Source organism: Candoia aspera, chromosome 2, assembly GCF_035149785.1.
Source record: "Candoia aspera isolate rCanAsp1 chromosome 2, rCanAsp1.hap2, whole genome shotgun sequence".
Taxonomy (NCBI): Eukaryota; Metazoa; Chordata; class Lepidosauria; order Squamata; family Boidae; genus Candoia; species Candoia aspera.
This window is the reverse complement of record NC_086154.1, coordinates 73,140,670-73,163,864: the sequence shown is the minus strand read 5'-3', so window position 1 is coordinate 73,163,864 and position 23,195 is coordinate 73,140,670. Positions and strand designations below refer to the sequence as shown.

At 41.7% G+C, this 23,195-nt stretch overlaps 1 protein-coding gene across 1 annotated transcript in view; it reads right to left on the bottom strand.

Moving 5' to 3' along the window:
* Window positions 1–19,827, bottom strand: part of CSF1R (colony stimulating factor 1 receptor) — a 43,052-nt gene extending 23,225 nt beyond the window's left edge. The window contains exons 1-4 of the mRNA XM_063292210.1: window positions 19,626–19,827; window positions 2,575–2,826; window positions 844–1,125; window positions 162–304 (exon numbers count right to left, since the gene is read on the bottom strand). Of these exons, the coding sequence (XP_063148280.1) occupies window positions 162–304; window positions 844–1,125; window positions 2,575–2,826; window positions 19,626–19,692 (744 nt within the window). The 5' untranslated portion in view covers window positions 19,693–19,827. The remainder of the gene's footprint in view (window positions 1–161; window positions 305–843; window positions 1,126–2,574; window positions 2,827–19,625) is intronic.
* Window positions 19,828–23,195: the final 3,368 nt, after the last annotated feature.

The window sequence follows — 23,195 nt, the reverse complement described above, 5'->3', positions numbered from 1 at the left end:
GGTTAGGGATGGTAGACATTGTCATCCAATTCATCTGGAAAACAGGTCTAAGTCCTTTCATGAACTGGCTTGTACCAGCAACAAGTACTGTATCTCTAAGCTCATTCAAGGCAAACAATGCAAGCTAAGGCTCACGTCTAAAGCCGTTAGAAATGACTTACATCCGTAGCAGGGGGATAGATCCATTTGACCTTATAGTCAGAGGAGTGGTGATGTACTCTGCAGGTGATGTTGAATGGTTCTCCTTGTAACCGCACATGGTCCACCACTCCTTTGATAGTGACTGTCAAAGATGCATGGTTTTCTAAAAAAAAAATTCAGAAGAGTCTATCAAATACAGGCTGAGCTGGATACCTTGTCAGTAAAAGAAATCCAATACCTTTCTTCATCTTCTCTTATGCTATCCCTTTGCTATTTCTGCTTCAGGACAGGGCATCTCTTTAAGCTCCTGACTCTTTCAGCATCTTTTTCAGCAAAGCTTTGACACAATGTATTTTTCCGCATCTCTGGGATGAGAAGTTATCCTGTTTTTAAATGGAGGGGTCCCGTTTTATCTTAGCACACTGTAAAGCAGTTTGGCAGTGACAAAGAACAACTAATGCACTGAAGCAGCTACTCATTATACTGCCTATAAGGATATTTGTTCTTTGTTTGTTAATGTTGGTCCAGCATAGCACAGCAAAATGAGAATTTAAAATTGGGAATCACTTCTCCGAGTTGAAAAAGCAAACAACATGCAATCGGAAACACCTTTTCTAGCACTCCAAGTGCTGTCAGAACAACTGTCCTAGAAGGCTTGGAAACGCATATTCAAGTAGTGACAATAGAGCAGTTCCAACCTACCTTGGACAGAAAGAGAAAATTTGGGCGAAGTCACCCATCGTCCTTGAACCAGGGCCTGACACTCATACCACCCTTTATCATTCAGGTCTGCTTTGTGAATCCATATTCCCTCCTTGGGACTGAACGAGACCTCTGAGGTCCGGTGAACTGGAGAAGAGTCTTTGAGGAGGGTCATGTTGCCTGTGAATCCTGGGACTGCAATCAGGCATGGAAGCAAGGCATCACGGCCCTTTTCCACAGTAGGGTACACATCGTGAAGGCCACACCACTCAGAGTCGGGGTCTGTAGAAGAAATATGTTAGGAATCCATATGGGAGCTTGGCATGCATAGAAAAAAGGCTGGAGGCAATCCAAAATGAGGCTTCCTGCGGCTGACTTGGTTGTGAAAGCAATCTCTGAGTTCAGGTATTGTCAGTGGCCTCTGATGTATGTGTGTGTGTCTGTTTATGAAAAATGTCTCTTTTGCCTCAACCAAGCATAGACTCTAGACCAGTGTTTCTCAACCTTGGCAACTTTAAGATGTGTGGACTTCACTCCCAGAATTCCCCAGTCAGCATGCTGGCTGGGGAATTCTGGGAGTTGAAGTCCACACATCTTAAAGTTGCCAAGGTTGAGAAACAGTGGTTTAGACAATGTACAGATATAATAAAAGCAATAACATAATGCATACAATAATCAATCAGCATAAAGTATCTTGGTGTTGATGACTCCATTAATACTTGGAAAGCCAATCTTGCCTCAGGAAGGCAAGCTGTTCCTCAGGAGAAGAGTTCCATCTCATGGTACCTCAATGTAGGACAGGATCTTCAGAAGGCCCTATCTGTCTTCATGATTGGAAGGGCAGAAACTGTCTGGGAAAAGTGGTCCCAGGCCCCAAGCCACCTAGGGCTTTATATGTGATAACTAGCACCTTCAACCATGCTCAGAAACGCACAGGTAACCAATGAGCTTCACAGCAATGCAGTAGCAATGGGACAATCCAGGAAACACAAAGGCTGCTGAATTTTGCAGCAGCTGAAGTCTCTATGTGATCTTCAAGGGCAAAGGCCATGGCTTCTGTTTGCTCATCCAGCAGAAGCTGTGTGTCCAAATTGATTGATTATATGCCATTAAGTCAGTCTGGACTCTTAAGAGCCACATAGATTTTCCCCAGAATGAGTTGCCTGGCAAGCTCGTTCTTCAGATCTTCCAGTGGTGAGTCCAAAAGGACTCCCAATTGTTCTCCGTGGGGCACAACCCAGCCAAAAGTCAAAGCTGATAATGTCCTAGAATTAGTAGGCATCTGAATTAACAACTGCTCCTTTTGCTTGAAATGACTCCATTCTATGAGTTATCCAAAAGAGCTAATTTCCCATGATTGCTTTGTTTCATGCATGAAAAATTATTTGCATAGTTAAGCCTTGGTAGAAAAATTCACTCCAAGCAGGGGTGCATTTCTGATCCTGCTGGCCTAGGTAATTTTGTTCCATTCCCCACCAGATGCTGCCTTCTGCCACCCGAGTGCCTCTGCCACCAGATGGAGAAAGAACCTAACATTCTGTGTAAAGAGCAGGCTCCACACTTTATAACCCTTTGTAAAAACATTGACAGCAGGTAGTGGAGATATGGGGAACACAACCCATACATTCCCCTAGTTCTCAGTCATATGGAATAATACAGTATTTACTTATGCATATGCAGTGATTTATATTTTAGAAGTATATGACAAACATTATGGAGAAATCTGGTTACCTGTCACAAACACATATATAGATCTAGTCCCCTCTTCTGTCTTGTTGATATAAGCACACTGGTAGCTTCCCATCTGGTTGCAACTAGCCTGAGGAATCTGGAGGGTGCCATTGTTGTACACCATCATGGTGGACCCATTCTTGATCCCGATCCATTCAACAGGGAAATTCCCTGAGCAAAGTAAATTGACTGGGTCTCCTTGGTTCACGCTCAGATTGGCAGAATTAGGATAGATGGTGGGAGATGCTGAGCCTAAAATGAAGGAAAAGACTGATATTATCTTTTATTATCTTGCAATTCTTCATTTTGAGAAAAGTAAAAATTGAAAAAAATGTGTAAGTCAAGGTAGATGGCAAGCTATTGCTTTGTACTGATACACACACACACACACACACACACAATCTACATGGCTTCCCATCTCACAGCAAAGACTCTGGGGGCAAACAAAGATTAAAAAACCGGAATATTAAAAACAATATCCCATGACACCCTAAGTAAATGATCCATTCCAATCAAAATCACATTACAACCAAGTTTGCCTACCCTTCTGGGGACACAGCCAGGTCTTCAAAGCATTATGGAAGGCTAATAGGATGAGGGCCATCTGGATCTTGGGCAATGCTATGCCACAAGTCTATAGAAGGCTATAGACATGACTGACATGACTAATCTCCTACACTATAGGAGATTAGTTTAGTCCCAATGAACTGGGGGCAATTTTGAGCAAAAACTCACCACTCTACCCCAAATGCTGCCTGAATGAAATGTTAACATGCCATGCTACCTGCCCTGAACATAAAACTTTCTGTATTAGTAGAATTACCACATTTGGAAGAAGTTAAACCATGACAGGGTTGAGATCAATGTGGGAGTGCCAGCTTTAGGGAGGGCTAGATATCTATGAATACCTTAACTATGGTTCTGGCTCAGCTATTGCTTGTTGCAAATTCTCTTTTGCACCCTGCACCAGCTCATCTATCCCTTGTAAGTCTTCTTCTGAATCTGTCAGCAATGTTGGTTTGAAACTAAAGATAGGGAATTGCAAACTAATATTGCCTGCCATTGGTTGCTAGGCCCCAGCTGGCCTTAATGTTTTACTAAAGTAAGCCATGTTCATTACTTGAATCCTTCCAGTGGATGGAGCTACAATCTTGTACGCTTTTGTGCCAGTTACGTGTCCAGCCATGATACCCTATTCAATTCTACAGTCCAGTTTCTTTCATTTTTTCCCCCCCTTTGGAAAGATAATCATATGCTTTCTCCAATGAATTTAATGTGATTTAAACTGATTTTTCTGTTCTCCCCACCATTTTGATCCATCCCAGAGTCAACTAGCATAGTTCTGCACAGGTCCAGCAAACAATTATTCTTTCTTTCTGCTAATCTATTTCATTCTAGTGTAAAGGTAACAGCTTTCTCATGAAAAATCCTATTTTCTTTTAAATAATCACATATCTGTCCATTCCCAAATACTGTTCATCATTAGGATGTAAAATCTGTGGCTTTCTTCCCAATTTATTTTCTATACAAGCAACAAATTGTCTGAATACATCATTCTTATGTCTTATGAGATATAAACAGCAGAAATGAAATGCTTCATCCAATAATAAAGTACCTATTTCCTGCATTTGGCTCAATGGGCAAGGAACAGAGGTCAATGTAGATTTTCTCAGTGACTAAATATCACTGTTGTGTTACATTTTCTACAATTTTCATGCTGGTTTTTTTGTGGGGGGGGGTGATACTTGAGGACATATCCAATCAAACACGCAGAACAGTGTTCACTGACATAGTTACAGTTTGCAGTTTTGAAATTTACAGCCAATTCTTCTCTTCATATCTGCATAATTTGCTCTATGTTCTGATGGCCTAGTTGTTAATGTCAAGATTCAGCCCAGTTTCTTCCTTTGCACTGCTTAGCTAGCTTGACAAGTTCATCTGGTTTTCTCTTATCAGAGGATGCACAATTCTCTAGGGAATCCACTTGGAAAAGTCCAAATTCTAATGTTGTTCCTTTCCACAACAGATCTCCAACCTTGCTTTTTATTTAGCCACCTCCATTTGCAAAATCAACTCTACGCTCTTTTTTTCCTTGCATAACTAACACTTAGTAAATTGGAGTCCAAATTGGGAGAATACAGCACATCTTTAACAGACAAAGCAACTGTCACTTCATCACTCAGTGTGCATTTTATTATAGCCTCTGCAATCTCTTGAGTCCTCATTCGTTTTCCTTTTTGCCACTATGATCTGCCCTTTTCATCCAGTATCAAGATCAACAAAGAGATCTTTATTTTTAAACATTGGAGCAGTTGTTCCGCTGGCCAGACAAACTGAGTTCAGAAAAATATTATCTTTAGTGGCTCTGGAAATAACTTATCTTGGAAGCATCCCCTTCTTTTTCCTGGAATACATTGTTCCTCTCACTTTGGGGTTAGCCCTACCTTCTTCTGCAGACTTTTCCAGCCACCTTGGCCATTTCCGCTTTCCTTGAGAGGAGAAACCTCTCTGTTCCTCCACCTGCCTTTCTAGAGCACTAGCTAGCCAGGACTGGGGTCTCTTTGTAGGCAGAATGCTTTCAGATGGGATTTGCTTTTGCAGTTAAAACAAGATTTATTATTATTATTTAGTTTTGCAAACAGAGGGTTCTGTTTGCTCAGAGAGTTTTGGATCTATCTGGCCCAGAGTCAGGCTTTCTTGACTAATTATGCTTGTTTCATGGGGCAGAGACATCAGAAGGGAAGTAACTACAACTTCATTTTGCAATAATTTCATTATTTTAAGCAGCCTTCTTAAATTGACTATTTGGCTCTGGTGGCCTGAGGTGTGTGCATGGGTGTTAGCCTACATTCTTAAAGAACACATTATTTCAGACATATAGATAGAGGCTATGGTTTGGTATGGTAATTGTTTTAAAGTTGTCTCAAACCTCTCTCACATTTCTCATAGTGCTACTCATATAAAGAGAGATGTGCACATGCTTTCTGAATTTGGACTTCCCAAACTCTTTGCTCTTTATCTCCAGAGAATCTTTGCATTTCTAGAACTTGCCAAAATCCAAGAATTTATGAGAAAGGGCTCAATGTTCCTAATTCTGAACTTCAAAGATAAAAAGAGTCTGGGGCACACTGTTTTGTGCATAGGTATCTTTGCTGCTTGCAGCTGTTGGCCAAAGGTTAAAAGTACAGAGAAATAATCCATCAAACAAACACAAATCCCAAAGGCCTAACTTTTAAAAAAGTCCATGACATTGCATCCGATTCTCAGAGACTGCCTGGCCTAGTCCCTGCAGTTTTCTTGGCAAGGTTTTTCAGAAGTGGTTCGCCATTGCCTCCTTCCTGTGAGTGGCCCAAGGTCCCCCAGCTGGCTTTGTGCCTAAGGCAGGACTAGAACTCATGTCTGCCAGTTTCTAGCCTGATGCCTTAACCACTACGCCAATATGGCTCTCCTAACTGCTTAACGTACCTCTCTGCATACTTCCGAAAAAGCTTGCCAAGAAAACTTCAGGGACTTGTCCAGGCAGTCTCTGAGGATTAGACACTGCAATGGCTGCTAGTCATGACAGCCTTATATTACCTCCAGTACTGAAATCCATATGTCTCTCCATACCAATTGCTGGGAACATGAATAGGACTGCTCTGTTGTCCTGAAGATCTGTTTGTGGCTTCCTTTAGGCATTTGGCTGGTCAGTGTGGGAACAAAGTGATGAACCAGATGGACCCGTCATGACCAGATTCAGCAGGACTGCTCTTCAGTTCTTAAAGATCAGATTAAGGAATGCTTGCATATTGGCACAGGGCTGGGACCAGAGAATGTGGGACAAACTAGATCCATCATGTGTCTATGTGGGATTTTATTATCAGTTTAACAATGAAGCGCTTGCTCAACTTAAAAATGGCAGCTAAGCTTCCATCCAACAGAGCTTCAGTCTCTAATTCTTTAGGTCCATGGAGGCTTAGCATTCTTCAGTGGCTGTTGAGGGGGAAGCAAAAGGAAGAAAAGGCTTCAAGTTTTAGTAGAGCCAGAGGACTATTCTTTTCCTCCCCACTTTTTGCAGTGTCAGTGATTTCTTTTGACCACCACCTATATTTATAAGGAGAAGATGGGGAAGTGAGAAATGATTCTGTGAGTCAGATCTGCTGAGGAAGGCATCAAAGAAGACAAATCCTTACAGTCCCTTTTAGCAACAGAGGAAACACATTGCGAATGGTGGTCTCTGTCTGAGCTTCTATGGCTGTCTCTCCTGCCTCATCCTCCCCTCCCCCTTTTAGCTCTTCAATATTGCTGTTCTTTCACTTCTGCTTTCTAGTCCTTCACTGGGGGAGCTGGTGGGTTGGGATGGGCCTCTATGGTGCACTCATGGCAGCCCCCTGAAATGAATTCTGCTATTACTTCAGGGGGGCTCCTCTTCGATTTCAGTCCTTAGTTTGTGATGTTTTCTTTTTAAGGTTTTTAAAAGTTTTTTTAAAAAAACTGGATGTTTTTATTATTTATACCTATATTAAATCCTTGGGAGAAGAGCAATGACAAATCTCGATAAAATCGTTAAGAGCAGAGACATCACACTGACAACAAAGGTCCGCATAGTTAAAGCAATGGTGTTCCCCGTAGTAACATATGGCTGCGAGAGCTGGACCATAAGGAAGGCTGAGAGAAGGAAGATCGATGCTTTGGAACTGTGGTGTTGGAGGAAAATTCTGAGAGTGCCTTGGACTGCAAGAAGATCAAACCAGTCCATCCTCCAGGAAATCAAGCCAGACTGCTCACTTGAGGGAATGATATTAAAGGCAAAACTGAAATACTTTGGCCACATAATGAGAAGACAGGACACCCTGGAGAAGATGCTGATGCTAGGGAGAGTGGAGGGCAAAAGGAAGAGGGGCCGACCAAGGGCAAGGTGGATGGATGATATTCTAGAGGTGACGGACCCGTCCCTGGGGGAGCTGGGGGTGTTGACGACTGACAGGAAGCTCTGGCGTGGGCTGGTCCATGAAGTCACGAAGAGTCGGAAGCGACTAAACGAATAAACAACAACCTATATTAAACTTTGACTACATTCTGACATGTAGTTAGGGAAGGTAGTAAGGGAATAAAACAAATAAGTAGCAATTGTTAACAATAAGTAACAATCAGGCCGATGTGTAAGCTCTGATTCACATAGTGTCAAAGAGGACATTGAATTTCCCTTGTTTAAGTTCTGCAAAAACAAACCTCCTCATAGCTGCATCATGGCTGCAACCTGATGAAAGAAGTTTTGTTTTAATAGGTCTGTTGTAAGAGTTCAGGCTGTGACACTTCTCGCATAACACTGGAGCAAATCCCACTGAGCTCAGTGGATTGAGATGAATAGGTCTGTGCAGCTAGCTGGCAAATTGACTGAGCTTGCTGAAACGTGCTGATGAATTGATAAAGGAAGACCTCAGAGTCTCTGAAACAAGAAGCAGACTTGGGTGAGGCAGCTTTTGGAGCAGTGATAAGTGGGACAGAGGCATGCTTCCTCTGCAGGAGAAAACACAGATTAATACTGAGGGTTCAACTCCTTTATCATCTTGATAATCTGCCTGTGTCTTGCTAGAGCCAGGCCAAAGTTCATTGTATTGTTTGGTGACTTATAAAATGAAAAAAAAATCTTAAATAAAAAAAATACCCTTCCCAATGGTTTTCAGTTGAGTGAAAATGTTTTATATGGCTAACTGATTACACTTGGTTGGTAACTTTGGGATGTATATTAATTAAATGTCTTTGCAAGAAGCACTGCTCTGCTTTCAGCTTTTGTTTGCTCTTCAGCATTCTGAATGCATCATAGAATCATAGGATGGGAAGGGAACTTGGAGGTCTAGTCTAGCTTCCTGCTTAGTGCAAGAATCCTCATACTGCCCTGGACAAATGGCTGTCCAGTCTTTTCTTGAAAACTTCCAGGGATGGAGCATCCATGACTTGAGGAGGCAGGCTGTTTGATTGCTTAAGCTCTCACAATCAGGAAATTCCTCCTTATTTCAAGTTTGGATCTCTCGCTGTAAAGCTTCCACCCACTGGTTCTTGTCTTACCTTCAGATGCTCTGGAGAATAAATCCACATCCTCTGCCCTGTGACATCCCTTCATGCATTGGAAGACTGCCATCACGTCTCCCTTTAGCCTTCTCTAATTTCAGCCAAACATACCAAGTTCCTTTATTGGTGGCTATTAGCCTGCAGCCCCTTTCCATCTTTGTTGCTCTTCTCTGCATTCTTTCTGGTTCCTCAGTGCCATGGGTTTTTTTAAAGCCACACCCAATTATGTTGACCCAGACTAAAGAGAGACACAAAAGCACTGGGCCCTAGACCAGATGGTTTCTATAAGGGATGGGGAGACTTTTTATTTTGTAAAACAAAAGTATTTCATAAAAGTGAGGTGTAAAACATACAAATATATACAGTATGTGCATGTTTCCTACTACCTCTATCCTATATTCTATTACTATCACTTCTATACTAATACTATGATAATCACCTCTGTCCTATATTTTATTGCTATTTCTATACTATCACTATCACTATTATAATTACCTCTATACTATACTCTGTAATATTGCTATTACAGTTATACATCAATGTTTTCTTCTTACAGAGCCTGTTCTGTCTTAATTCTCTGGGATTCCTTCTACTTTTTTCTTCTCTGTTGTTGCTTTTATTGGCCAGCATGTAGAGCTCTTGCACCTTTCCAAGCTGTGCTTCTCCTTGCTGGACCTCTATACTTCTTTTTCTCTGGACTGTCCACTCACTGTGAAGGAAAAACATCTCCTTTCTTTTAGCTGGTGCACTTCTCCATTCACTGGTGGCTGCAGAGCTCAAAAAAACACATGCTGGGTCTCCTCTCCTCCCACACCTGTGTCAAGGTGGCTGCTTTATTGGCCACTCTGCTGTGTGATGCTGGGGAAAAGGCTCAAATGGGAGGGAAAGAAAGCTGCACAGGTGCCTTAAATTTTTCCAAGCAGCCTGCTCTTCCACACTCAGCATCCATTTTGTATTGCGGCGACCAAAACTGGGCACAATTCAAATAGTCCTCATTTAATGACTGCAATTGGGACTGGCAACTCCATTGCTAAGTGACACAGTCATGAAGTGAAACATCATGTGACCACTCCGACTTACAATGTCAGTTCCAGCTGTGGTCGTGCAGCGAATCACCCCCGGTCATTAAGCATAATATCATGGGACCATGACTTGCAGCTTCCTGCTGGCTGCCCCATTGACTTTGCTTATCAGAAGCCAGCTGTGAAGGTCGCAAATGGTGATCACGTGACCGCAGGACTCTTCAGTTGTCATAAATGCACACCAGTTGCCAAGCACACGAATCATGATCACATGACTGCGAGGTCGTTGCAATGGCTGCAACTTCAAAGACCGGTTGTAAATCTCCTTTTTCAGGACTCCATCATAATTTTGAATGGTCACTGAACGAGCAGTCAGTAAATGAGGATTACCTGTATTCCAGATGCAGTCTTACCAATGCAGCAGAGAGTGGTACTATCATTTTCCATGATTTTGACATTATGCCTCTGTTAATGCAGCCCAAGACTGCATTGGCTCTTGTGACAGCTGTGGCATACTGCTGGTTCATGCTTAACCTCTGGTCTATCAGGACACCCAGATTCTTCTTGCAAATACTGATGCTGAGCCATGTACTGCCTATCTTGTATCTGCGCAAGTGTTTTGTGCAGAACCTTATATTGTTGAAATGCATCTCAACATAGTGCAATGATAATGATGCCAGCGATGATCGGCAACATTTCTACTAAGTGTTCAGCATACCTACTCATGGCTCTAGTAACTGCTATACAGGAAATCTCCATGGGAGTACGTGGGCTATATTTAAGAAAGCTGCATACTAAATATCATTTTGTTTGAGTAAGACATGTGAATGGGAGAGTGTTAGAGATAATAAGTTACTTGTTTTTTAGATCTAGAGGAGCAGTCTAAAATAAAGAAATACTTGTCATACAGTATTATTTGGAGAGGAAAGCCTTTAACTCAATGACTGCACTAATGCTTTATATAAGAATATCCCAATTTCAGAAGCTAACATCTCTCTCTCTCCTTTTTTAATAATTTTCACTGAAGAATTTTTTTTACAAAGTTAAAAGCTAAAGAAAAATAAAAAAAGAAGATAGAAAAGTGAAAAAGGTGTAAAAAGAGAGATAGAAAAGAGAGATAGAAGGAAAAGTAAAGAACAGTATAGATTCAGGAAAAAGAAAGAAGAAAAAAGAAATATTTAAAGAAGCGACTTATGCTCTTCTTTGCAGCAGTTACAGACATAATTAATACTGTTTCCGCCCTCCCAGACTGGATAAAATGTTTCCCTTCTTTCATATACAGCCCTTTTTAATCAGTGAATCCAGAGATCACCAGTTAATTTTTATCCATTTTCAGCAGCTAGCCTCTCTAAGAAGAGCTAGAAATTCTCTTGCATGGAACATCGTAGCCTTTGCTCATCAGTGTAAAATGTACGGTAGGGAGTCATATGGACCTGTGGTCCATTTATTTATTAGATTTGTCCCCACCACAATCAAATGACCTTTGGTAGCCTCGCTGTATATAAGAACAACAAGAAAAATTAAAACACCCATGGTATGAGTAAATTGTAATTTCATAAAACTCCAGAAATAAAACATCAATAATAACACATGGGAAAACAAAGAAAGGAAATAAAATATGGTATAGTTCTTCAACTATGAGAATGCCCTGCAATCTAACCTCATTTTCCACATCTTCATGAAGACAGCAAATAGGGAACCAGCCTGATCTCCATTAGGAGGCCATTAAGAAGCATTGACACCATTAAAACTAGTGTCTTCTAGATTCTCGCCCCACTTCAGAATGGTGGGACCAGGAGTAGTTTCTCCCAAAGAATCTAGTGGATTGGGTCAATTCTGGTTACAGCAAGCAGTCTACTGGGCAACCCATGTTCCAAGCTATGAAGGTCTCTATTGATCAATACCAGCACTTAAACTGTAGCTGAAAACCAATTGGCAACCAATACTGGCCCTGCAGAATTAGTGTTATATCTCCCAGTACTGACAGCAAGCAAGTATGCAGGTTGCTGCATTCTAGAATAGTTGCAGTTTCAGAGTAGTCCTTAAGGTGATAGAAGATCTTACACATACAGAACTTAAATACAAATATATTTCATTTTCACAGATTTTATATGTAGTATTGATATGTTAGGAACATTTGCACTTGTATTATGGCCCTGAAACCATGTTGTATTTCCTAGAAAAGTTCTGTTTACTTCCTTCCTGTTCCTTTCTCAGAGGCCTACAGGCCTTGATAGATAGCTGTGCAGATAGCTGTGTGCGTAGAAACAAGATAAGGTGTCCATTCCGAGGATAGCTTCTCCAGAGGAAAGGCATTGTCTAATAACTGTCAAGGCACCCTAGCAAGGAGGGAAGGAATGATGGAATGATGTTAAGAGAGAGGGAAGGAAGGACATTTCTAATATGGAATTAGGTTAAGGTGGAGTACGGGTGACTGAGTAAAGGGTGGTATTCTAAAGGAGGAGTTGAATGGAATGTATATAACGTGCTGAAAGGAGGGGGTCCTGCGCGATCACCCACCTAATCGCTTGCTGTCATTGCTTTTGCTCTTGGGTGAAAAATAAAGAACTTAATTTCATGCAACTGCCTGTTTCTTTGGTCCTGGCTCAGAAACGGACCTGGTAAGGAGATATACAAAAATTCTAACAAAGGTCAGCACTATTACTACTTATTTTATTTTTATCCCGCCTTTATTATTTTTATATATAATTCATGGCGGGGAACATACCTAATACTCCTTCTTCCTCCTATTTTCCCCACAACAACAACAACCCTGTGAGGTGGGTTGGGCTGAGAGAGAGCGACTGGCCCAAGGTCACCCAGCCGGCTTTCAGGCCTAAGGCGGGACTAGAACTCACAGCCTCTTGGTTTCTAGCCCATTACCTTAGCCACTAGACCAAACTGGCGCTCCAGTTTTTACATGGCTTTACACCGTGTAAAGTGTAAAGTGTAAAGACCCAGTAGCCCAAGAAGAAAAAACAGGAGTCATCAACAACATACAGTGTAAGGACTGTAGCAGCCACTATGTAGGACAGACAGGCAGAAGACTAGCAGAGCGCATCCACGAACACCAACTAGCAGTCAGAAGACACGATGAGAACTCCTTAATCTCACAACACATGGACAGACTCAACCATAGTTTCAACTGGGAAACGGTGAGCATCCTAAACCAAGCCAAATCCAAAAACGCCAGAGAATTCCTGGAAGCCTGGCACTCAGACAAAGCAGCCATCAACAGACACATAGAGGTAAACAACATTTACATACCATTCAAAAGAGACAGTAGAAAAGCCAAAAGACCAGTACACTCCCTTGCCAGCAATCAACATCCAGATATGCAAAGATTAACACCAGATGAACAAACAGTACATTATACTCTAATCAAGGAACTATTAACTAAGTCAGTCAACCAAGCAGCAAGCAACAGCCCAATCAAGGAACTCCCAAGGAGAGAACAACACTTCCACCAACACAAGCTGGACAAACTATAGTACATAAACTGAGAGCAAGGCCCACTCCCTCTTTGCACTGAAGATGTTGCCTAGTCTGGCAATGAAACATCTGCAAGAAAACAACAAGGCTCAGAGAGCACCAAGGACTCCACAGTTCAACCCTGAGCTACAAATATTCACTTCAATTGATATTTATTTATTTAATTTATTTAATTTCTATCACTGCCCATCTCAACAAGTGAATCTTTGAGGCTTGTATCCTGTACCTGGGCATGAATCCTAACTGAATAGGGTTCCTGACCCAAATAATCTGCTTCTTCTAGGATGGCAAAGTTGGTGCACCACCACTTTCTCAACAGTCTTCCCTAAAAAGGGAAGCTGGAATGTGGATGATGGTTAAACTGGATCTAGGAACAGCTGTTTCAGAAGAGGGCACACCACAGCCTCCTTCAAGACTGATGGTAACTTCCCCTCCTGCAAGAAGACTTTGACAATCTCCTGGATCCAAATAATTGCCTCTCCACCTTCTCATTAAAAGAGCCAGGATGAGCAGAACAGATGGCAGGAGACAACTTAGACAATATACTATGCCCTTCCTTAAAGTTCACAGGCCAAAGGAGTCCCAAATAATACAGTAAGATGGTGCCCTAGTCACCGGCAAGGACTCTGCCTTTGTGGAGTCAAGACTATGGCAAATCTGAGAGACTTTGATCCTGTTGAGCCCAAGGAAGTGGACAGGATCCTCCAGACTGTAAACACCACCACTTCCCAATTAGATCCATGACCCTCCTGGCTGGTGAAGGCAGCTCAGGAGGGGATGTGTGGCTGGGTCCAGGTGATGCTAAATGCATCCTTGAGAGAGGGGGTATTTCCAGCAGCCTTCAAAGAGGCGCTGGTGCGCCCCCTCCTCAAGAAACCATCACTAGGCCCTAGCGTACTGGATAACTTTCGCCCAGTCTCCCACCTCCCCTTTTTGGGGAAAGTGGTTGAGAAAGTGGTGGCACTGCAGCTCCAGAGGATCCTGGATGAAATGGATTATCTAGACTCCTTCCAGTCAGGTTTCAGGCCCTGTTATGGGACGGAAATGGCATTGGTCACACTTATGGATGATCTCTGGCAGGAGTGGGATGGAGGGAGTGCATCCATCCTGGCTCTTCTTGACCACTCAGCAGCTTTCAGTACCATTGACCATGATATCCTTTTGGGCTGGCTCAGGGAGATGGGGGTGGGCAGCATAATCTTGCACTGGTTCACCTCCTTCCTCCATGGCCGGTCCCAATCGGTGTTGATAGGGGAGGAGAGATCGGCCCCACGGGCCCTTCTTTGTGGGGTGCCGCAAGGATCAGTACTCTCCCCTCTCCTTTTTAACATCTACATGAAACCACTGAGGGAGATCATCCATCACCACGGGATGAGGTATCATCAGTATGCTGATGATACTCAATTGTATATCTCCATCCTGGGTGAAGTAAGTGATGCTGTGACTGCCCTCTCCAAGTGTCTGGGGGCTGTGGGGGCCTGGATGGGGAGTAGTTGTGCTTCACCTCCCTTATCTCAGTGATGTAGGCTTGAACAAGGACATGTACCTGTGCTTGATCAAATTTACTTCTCATTGTCTTCCATCAGTGTTCCAGGTGTCATTTCTGGTGCTGCATGTCCCAAAGGGTCTCCATGAACCAAGGTACCAACTGGGAGAGGCCTGCAGAAAGAGGTGGCTTGGGGGGACAGTACTGTTCAGCAACCAGTTTGCTTCCCATTACCAATTATTCATCAGATGTTTCACAGAACTGCCTGCCAGAGTATTGGAAAATTTCCATTTGGAAACCAGTTTGATCCAATAGGCATCTGGGATGGACCATCTGAATATGGCCCTACAGAAATCATGGGTGGCTAACAATTGTGTTGGGCTCAAGATTACTTGAGATAAGTCCATGGTTGCTGCGGAGGCCATGAATTCCTGAGCCTTACCAGAGTCAGCTTCTAAGGCAAGGAGATCCTCCAGCACCAAATTATGGGTTCACTACCACCGTCTCAGAGACCAATTCCAGGAACTGATGGAGGGATCCTGTCAGTCAGTAGGGTAGACCAACAGGATCCCAAGCTTGACTTAATTTGGAATTATTTTGTCTTAATGGGATTGTCTTAATTTGGAATTACGTATGTGATGAGCCCAAGAAGGGTTGACAACACTATCATTCAGTTTTGTTTTACTTCCATGATATAATCACATAGCCAATTTTGATATATCTCTATGACACCAGCATTTTCATTTTATGGTCTTTTATCGGTTGAGATCAGTGTGAAAAGAAATGGCAAGTAGAACACAGATAATGCTCAGGAGTAGGATATTGGAACGTTTTGCATCATCTACAGCTACTTTGCCCCAGATTAAAAGAACAGACATTTGATACAGTTCTAATCAAATAATTAAAAATAATCTATTCAGAGAATTTAGACAGAGATCATACCTATCCATATAAACTGATATGTGATTAACAAGGCACTTTTCTCAAATTTCCATATTGCAATAATACAGGATTAAAAATAACCATCCTATTTGCCAACTGTCAAAAAATAGCAAGCAAAACTAATTGTATAGTAATTGAAATTGAAGTATGACTATATGAAACCAAAACTAGCATAGATTATTGATCCTAACGTTATAAATTCATCATAGCACAGAACATTATAACTCAGTGTTTTTTTAATAACTCAGTTGCACCTTTATGTGAGCAAGCTGAAACAAACTCCAAAGCCAATCTATTACATAAACTTCTAAAACAAATAATAATCAGATCTCTAACTGGTACTCTGCACATCCAGCCATTCCAAGTGTTTGATATTTTGTTTGGGCAGTTTGAATCTTGTGTCTAATTTCTTTCATATTTATTTTGCCAAGGAACACTTAATTTGTTTTGTACAGAAGATTCCACAGATTGCTCAAAAAGATCTACTGGTCATCTTGTAGCCCTCGGTGAACTGAAATGGGTTTTCAGACAGAACAGTCCCCAATGGCTGCTTGTACCAAAGAAACATCAACAAGAGTCAGCTGACTTATTTATTTAGGGAAGTGTGTTCACCATTATAGTCTGTTTCCTAAGCTTGCAAAGAATTCTTGAGTTTTCAAACCAGTCCAGAAAATCACTGAGCAAGAACAAACTGAATTTAGATTGACTATTAGATAAAGATTTGAACAATCTGATAAAGAATCATTTTGGAATCCACCAAACATTTGGACCAGGATTGAAACTTAGAATACAACAGATTAATTTGTAGGGCTATCATGTATGGTAATGTAGGGCAATGATCAAGAATAGATGAAAAACTCTGATAATATTTGCTATATTTGGAATGTGTTATTAAAAGACTGTGAACATCTTGGGACAGCAATAGGCAAGGAAATAAGCTTCTAGATTTGAAGAAAACAATAACAGCAATCTAATAAAACATGCTTTTTAAATAATTGTAGGGGAAGAGAACATGGATGTTTCTGTTCATGAGCTTTAGTATAACACATGCAAAACCACAGATGCACCAATTTGGTGTTGGGAGGATTGTATTTGATTTAGCAAGTGTGGGTATGGGAAATAATGTTTTTTACAAACCTGCTGAAATCAAGTAGAACAAATTCACACACACACACACACACTTTTATCAGCACCCAAGCTGCTTACTATGAAAAATCAGGTTCTTACTTTTGGAGAGCTAAAGGTTGCAGGAACATTCTTAGCAAATGTTATCTCACTTTTCCCTCTATCCATCAGTTCGGTTTGTGCAGTGCCTGTGCATTTATTCTGAAGTAAGCCTTACTACAGCTATTGTAAATTCTGAGATACTGTACACCAAATCAGCACTGTAGAGATAAACCCACTGACTTGTTGGTGACAATCCATCTAGCAAATTCAGTAGCAGTTGTAGCTGTACCTTGGCAGGGCTTTTTGCCCCTGGGGCTTGAGGTGAGGCTTCCTACTCACTTTTTTCTCCTGCCCAGATTAACTGAATGGCAACAGGAGGTTGGTACAAAGCAGGTACCATTTCATCATGTCCAAAATGCTGTGGAATTAGGTTACAACGGTCGAGTGAGATGGGACTGTCAAAGAAGTAAGTGGGTGGGCAGCTGCTACCAACCACAGATCAGGGCAGTTTTGATGCTGTCTTTGAACTTCTCCTGCCAGTAGGGCCACTGATATGGGATCAGCCTATCCTTTCCCATCCATCAACCTTTTCCTTATCCATCCATCTGACCATCAAATCTACGCTCATCACAGATTTATGGTAGTGGCAATAAAAGACATTAAGTAGGACTTGTCTGAAGAGGAAGGAAAGATGGGCTGAATTCACTGATTTTCCACTGTGAGCTCTGGGCTGGGCTGCCTTTCCAGTATCTAGTTCCATGGCCTTCACTTGCACGGAAATATGAGTCCACATAATCTAATTTAAAAAAAGAGGAAGATTTTTGCACAGTCTGTTTCCAGAGACAGCACTCATAGAACTGCTATTGCCCTTCCCTGTCTCTGATATTAACGGTACTTATATTTTTATATATTGCATTTGTATTTTATATTTATTGTTTCAATCAACTACTTTTGTTATAAACTGCCCAGAGTCCCTCTGGTGGGAGGAGATGGGCGGTGGCAAATTTGATAAATAAATAAAATAAGAAATAAATAAATAAATAAAACATTACAAGGCCAAAGCTCTGAAATTTGGGGTTATAGCACTGAGCAGAGGAAGAAAAGGTCAGGATTTTTTTTAAAATCGAAGCCCAGCTGTCAGCCCTGATCTTGACTTAAATAGCTCACCTGTCCCTGAAGTGTCCTCTGGGAATGTGTAGAATTTGGGGAAAATATGAGCAGCAGAGATAGAATGGATTTCATCTGCACAACAAAACTGGGCATGGAGGAAGTTCCACCTCTTTCTTACTTCAAATTGGGTGATTGACTTCTGGGTTTCCATCTTTTCCTTGTAGGATTATATAACATACTTATACTGATGCATTAAGATTGCAAAAATTGGCAGCTTGGGGAAATCAAATGTACAGCAATCATCCCTACCACCCAAACCCAATTATTCTTCTGATACTCAGTTATAGTGTACCAATAATGCAACCATGTTGATATAAAACCAGCTTTCCGTTTCTTCAAAGTATGGAAGAATCTCTCTCCTGCCAGTCTAATGCATAATTCTAAATGAAGTTTTGCATGGAGTTTCAGAACATCTCCAGGATGGATCTTCACCTACTTCCTTAATATTTTCATTAACTAATGGCCATTGGCTTTACCACATCACTGCATTGCGTAACAGTGACCTTCGGTTATAGTCTGAAGCACACTGTCTTTTTCTTCCACCAAGCCTGAGCATGTAACTTCTTCCTCCTGACTTTTGAAAACTAAAAGTACAATCAAGTTTCAAATTTCCAATTTAACCCCGTTGTGACCATAAACTTTTGATGCCCCCATTTACTAGGGTAGCTTATTATATTGACTGTAATTGATGAATGAATAATGCATGCATAAATATGCTAAATTCTTGATCAAAACTCACGCCCCCCTCTTTTAGTTAAAGTATTTACCAGAAAACAGACTGACAATCATGGTACAGGTTAGCTCATTTATGGTGGAGTGAGAAGCCATCTATGGTAAAGCTTAAGAAAAGACTACAGACTAAGAGAAGCCATCCCATGCTTTGATCATATAAAATGTCTCTAGTTTATCCTCCTTACTTTAAAATATTTTGATCAAGTGTATGCCTAGATGCTGAAGATGCTATACAGGACTGGTGAACTACACTTAAAAAACAATTATAAACTAAAAATTAAAACAATTAGACATATTTCTTGGTGGAAAAAAAACTCTCCTCACTTCCAAATGGAATAACATATTATCAGTTCTCTGAACAGAAAATAAATTCATCTGCCCTGAGCTGCTTCAGCTCATATTTTTAATTGGTCAGTATTCTAGTCAAAAAGTTACTGCTTAATGTTAAAATTACAAAAACAAACAAACAAATAAATAAATATCAGCTCTCGTTTTTCCAAACCAGGCATTGTATAAACAAAGTGAACATTTCACTTGAATATTCAACAAGTTAGTAAATTTATTCAGAAAAGAGTGAAGAAATGATCAAAATTTTAAAACAAAAACTGTAGGCATTAATGAAATACTGGATGTATCGAACTGGCAATCACACCAATGGAAAGGCAACAAATTTGGGTGATTTCTTTCAACAGAAACGTTAAAAACATGATTGTGGTTCATATCTTTTTGCAGGGCATGTAAAACACTAAATAATACTACCTGTATAGCTTTTCTAACCCAGCTTTCCCCATTTGGATCCTTCCAGAGATATTGGATTACAACTCCCATCACAGCAACCAGCACAGCAAGTGGCCCTAATGACTGGGGCTGAAGGGAGCAGTAATCCAATATGTTGGGGGGGGGAGGGTTACAGCCAGGGAAAGTTGCTCTTCTTCCTAGATGCTGCAGTCTACTGATATGCAAATAGAGTGAGCAAGAAGAAGACCTACCTTGCCAGATAGCAGCTGCTACCAGAACCAAAAGTGGGCCCATTTGTCCTGGAGTGAAGGTGTCCATCCAGCACAAGTCAGGTGTGCTGTACTAGGAGAACAGTGCCAGTGCCAGTGCCTTGGCCCAGGGAATCTTTCTTAGTGGAAAACAAAGGATGAGGCAACGAAGGCTGCTAATCCTTCTTCAGTTGTGTATTCTTTGTTTCTGGTTGCCTGTTGGAGAAGACACTTCTCGTTTTCTGAAAAGACCACAAGTTAGGAAATTTCTAGCTCCAAAAAAAGAACAAGCAAGAATGTGTCATGAAAACTCAATAGAGGGGAGGAGGGCCCATTTAAAGAACTCAGTAGAGCTCCAGCAGGGCCCATTTAAAGATCTCTCTCTTCTTAAAGGTCAAATTCAACTACGTTCCAACTGTTCTGGCTTTGCATTTGCAATCAGAAAAGATAATTTGTGAACAGCATCTTCTTTTCAGGCATTCACCTAGAGACAATCTGCAGCAAAGAGAGGTTTATGTGTGTATCTGTGCAAATTGCGTCTACTTGCCCTGACCCAACCGCCATATGTTCAGGAGTTATGAAGGCCCATGACTGTGCATAGAACTGAATATACTTATGTTTATTGGAGTAATCTGTAATGTTCCAGTGTTGCAATGTTTCTCAGCCATGGCAACTTTAAGACGTGTGGACTTCAACTCCTAGAATTCCCCAGCCAGCATGGCTGGCAAGGGAATTCTCAGAGTTGAAGACCACACATCCTAAAGTTGCCAAGGTTGAGAAACACTGGTTTGGGTCTCAGAACACAGATCACATGCATCAGAGCCTATTGTATAATTGAACATGGGTGTAACGCACGTGAAATTTTAGCGGTGTGGAGGCTGAGACCAGAGCTGGCAAGTACAGTTGCAGCTCTAGATTATTTATTTATTTGTTTGTTTATCATATTTTTATCACTGCCCATCTCCCCCACACGGGGGACCCTGGGCAGTTCACAATAAAAACAATTTAAAATTCAATAAACTCAAAAATGATAACAATACTCAATAAATATAAAATACAATGAAATCCAAGTAACAGCAGATCTAATTCAGCCCATAAGGAGATAAGACCGGTCCCGGCAGGACTACGGAACCAACCTGTCATGAGTACGGATGGTGAGCAGGAGGGGGCCCCTATCCAGGGGGGAAAATGCATGTGTAGTTTAAAGGCTTTGAACTGTCCTTCAAAGAAACTCAGAGCAGACCCGCCTTGAGTTTTGGGGTTTATCTATCTGGGTTTCCCATGCTCCTTCAATTTGGTAGGATTTTCTGTCTACTATAGCAGTTAATAAACACTAGAGACTAATTTCTTGTCTCAGCGGGGTTTTTTGCTTAAGTCAGGCACAACCAGCCCCAAGAATGGCTCTTCCTCTCCCCACTCCAAGCATGGTGACAAAACCAGGTCTTCAACTGTTTTCTGAAATCCAGGAGGAAGGGGGCCAACCTCACTTCCGGGGGAAGGATGTTCCAAAGGGCGGGAGCTGCTGCAGAGAAGGCCCGCCTCCTGGACCCCGCCAGATGAAGTTCTCTTGCAGACAGGGTCCATAATGTGCCCTCTCTGCATGACTACATTATCCTAGTGTGGAAGGGAAATTTAGAAAGGCACGTTTGAAACAATATATATATGAGAAACAAATAATATTCCTCTCTTTTTTAATCCTATGGTAAAAAGCAGCAAGGCATACTGCTTCAGCGACCCTCATGAGATAGAAAAGATGACGACAGAAAGAGTTCCATCACTTTTCCATACTACTTTTTTTTTCTTTTTCAACTTCCTAGGAGAGAGAATCAAAGGGAGGAAAGCAGCAAGAGTAGATTATGAAGTGGTGGTTGTAAACCACTGAGAAGCATTTTGACCATGATGGGATGTAAATATAATAAATAAATAAATACACCACCAACTTCCAGTAAATTTCCTGAGGTTATTTGTCCAAAAGAAGAATATTTTGGTGCTGTTTTCAGATGTTCTCACTGCCTGGGCAAGTCAGGGGCACATGACCTACATTAAGACTACAATTCAGAAATTATTCATTAAAGTGGCTTGGCTATTTGGGAACAAACAGCCAATGCCAAAAGTGGAGATGCTGTATGAAGGAAAGCCCCAAATATGCCACAGAGTGATTCCCCCAGAACCATCCCTCAACCTTATATCTTCAGATGTTCCTGTTGTTATTACATCGTCTTTCAATGAATATGGGCGAGTTTGCCCTTCCCTCCCTCCTTGGAATCAGAGGAGTTCCTAGGAGTGATTACATTACTAAAAACAAAGAGGTGAATTTACAGAAGAGTGTGAACCACCTGGTGGCTTTTCTGCTGATGCAAAACATCTTTTGCTGAGATAACCCTAGAGCGGAGGCAGCAACTATCATGCTTATTGACCCCAGTGATATGGGAATATTGGCCAGTCCTGGAAACAAAATATAGGGAGCTAGGTAAGACGGTTATTTGAAATGAAATGCCTCCTGTCTCACATATGGGGCCAGCTAGACACGAGGAGCTGAGGGCCCCCAGTGCATGGAAGAAAAGGTGGAATTTGGGTGGAAGGTTTTGGTTATAACAGACATGGAGAATTCAGTATGAGGGGGGCAAGCTGGGTCTGTACAAAAACTCCACTTGAACCACAGTGAACCCAGACTTTTGGCACTGAAGTGGAATGAGGAGTAGCAGCTTTCAAGTTGACCCACGTGGAAAAGCTATCAGTACTGGGAGCATCTGGGGTTGGATGAATTGTATCTAGTGAAGAAAGGTAAAAATAGCCCAAATGGGACAGCTGGGTAGTAGTATGCAAGAATTATCGCTGGTCATGGTAGAGATCCCTCCTGTACAAACATGCTCTGTCATGCATGTGGACAAACCTCTAAACTCAGCCACGTCATCCAAATAGGACAAGAGAATTTCCTGCTGCCAGCACACCTGAATTCTATGAACTCTGTTTTACTGTTGTGGGTGGGGTGAAACATGGGAAGCTTGGCCTGTTCAAAAGCTTTGCTTGAACCACAGTGAAACCAGATGTTATAACTTAATAACATAAGGGGTGGGTTGGATAAGCGTCCTCCAACACCATCTGTGGTGGTATTGATCCCAGACAGACCACTACAGGGTTTTTTTTTAAGTAGCAGGATGTGATAGCTGTCAGACTAACTTTGTGGTGACCAGGAGCCCATCATATTGACTGAGACATCTCCAACTAACAACCCAAGAGAATTGGACTGCAACTCTTTTAGCTTTCATGCATAATGGGGGTTGGGGTCAACCCTGTTTTACATTATACAATGAAAAGTGCAGTCCAGCACATCTTATGGGCATAGTTTCTGGGAAGGCTGATCTATGGAAATATAGCCTGCTCTGGGTTCACAGATGGATGACTTGTGGCAAACTGTGCAGGGTTTTGCTGGTGAGAGCAAATCTAAGATGGGGAACAAAGGGCATGAAAACACAGGGTATTAACACCCTTTACCTTCCCGGGTGAATTTTCAGCATTATCAGCAGCTGAAAATGGGAAGTAGAGGATGGGAAGTATGTTTACTTACAGTGA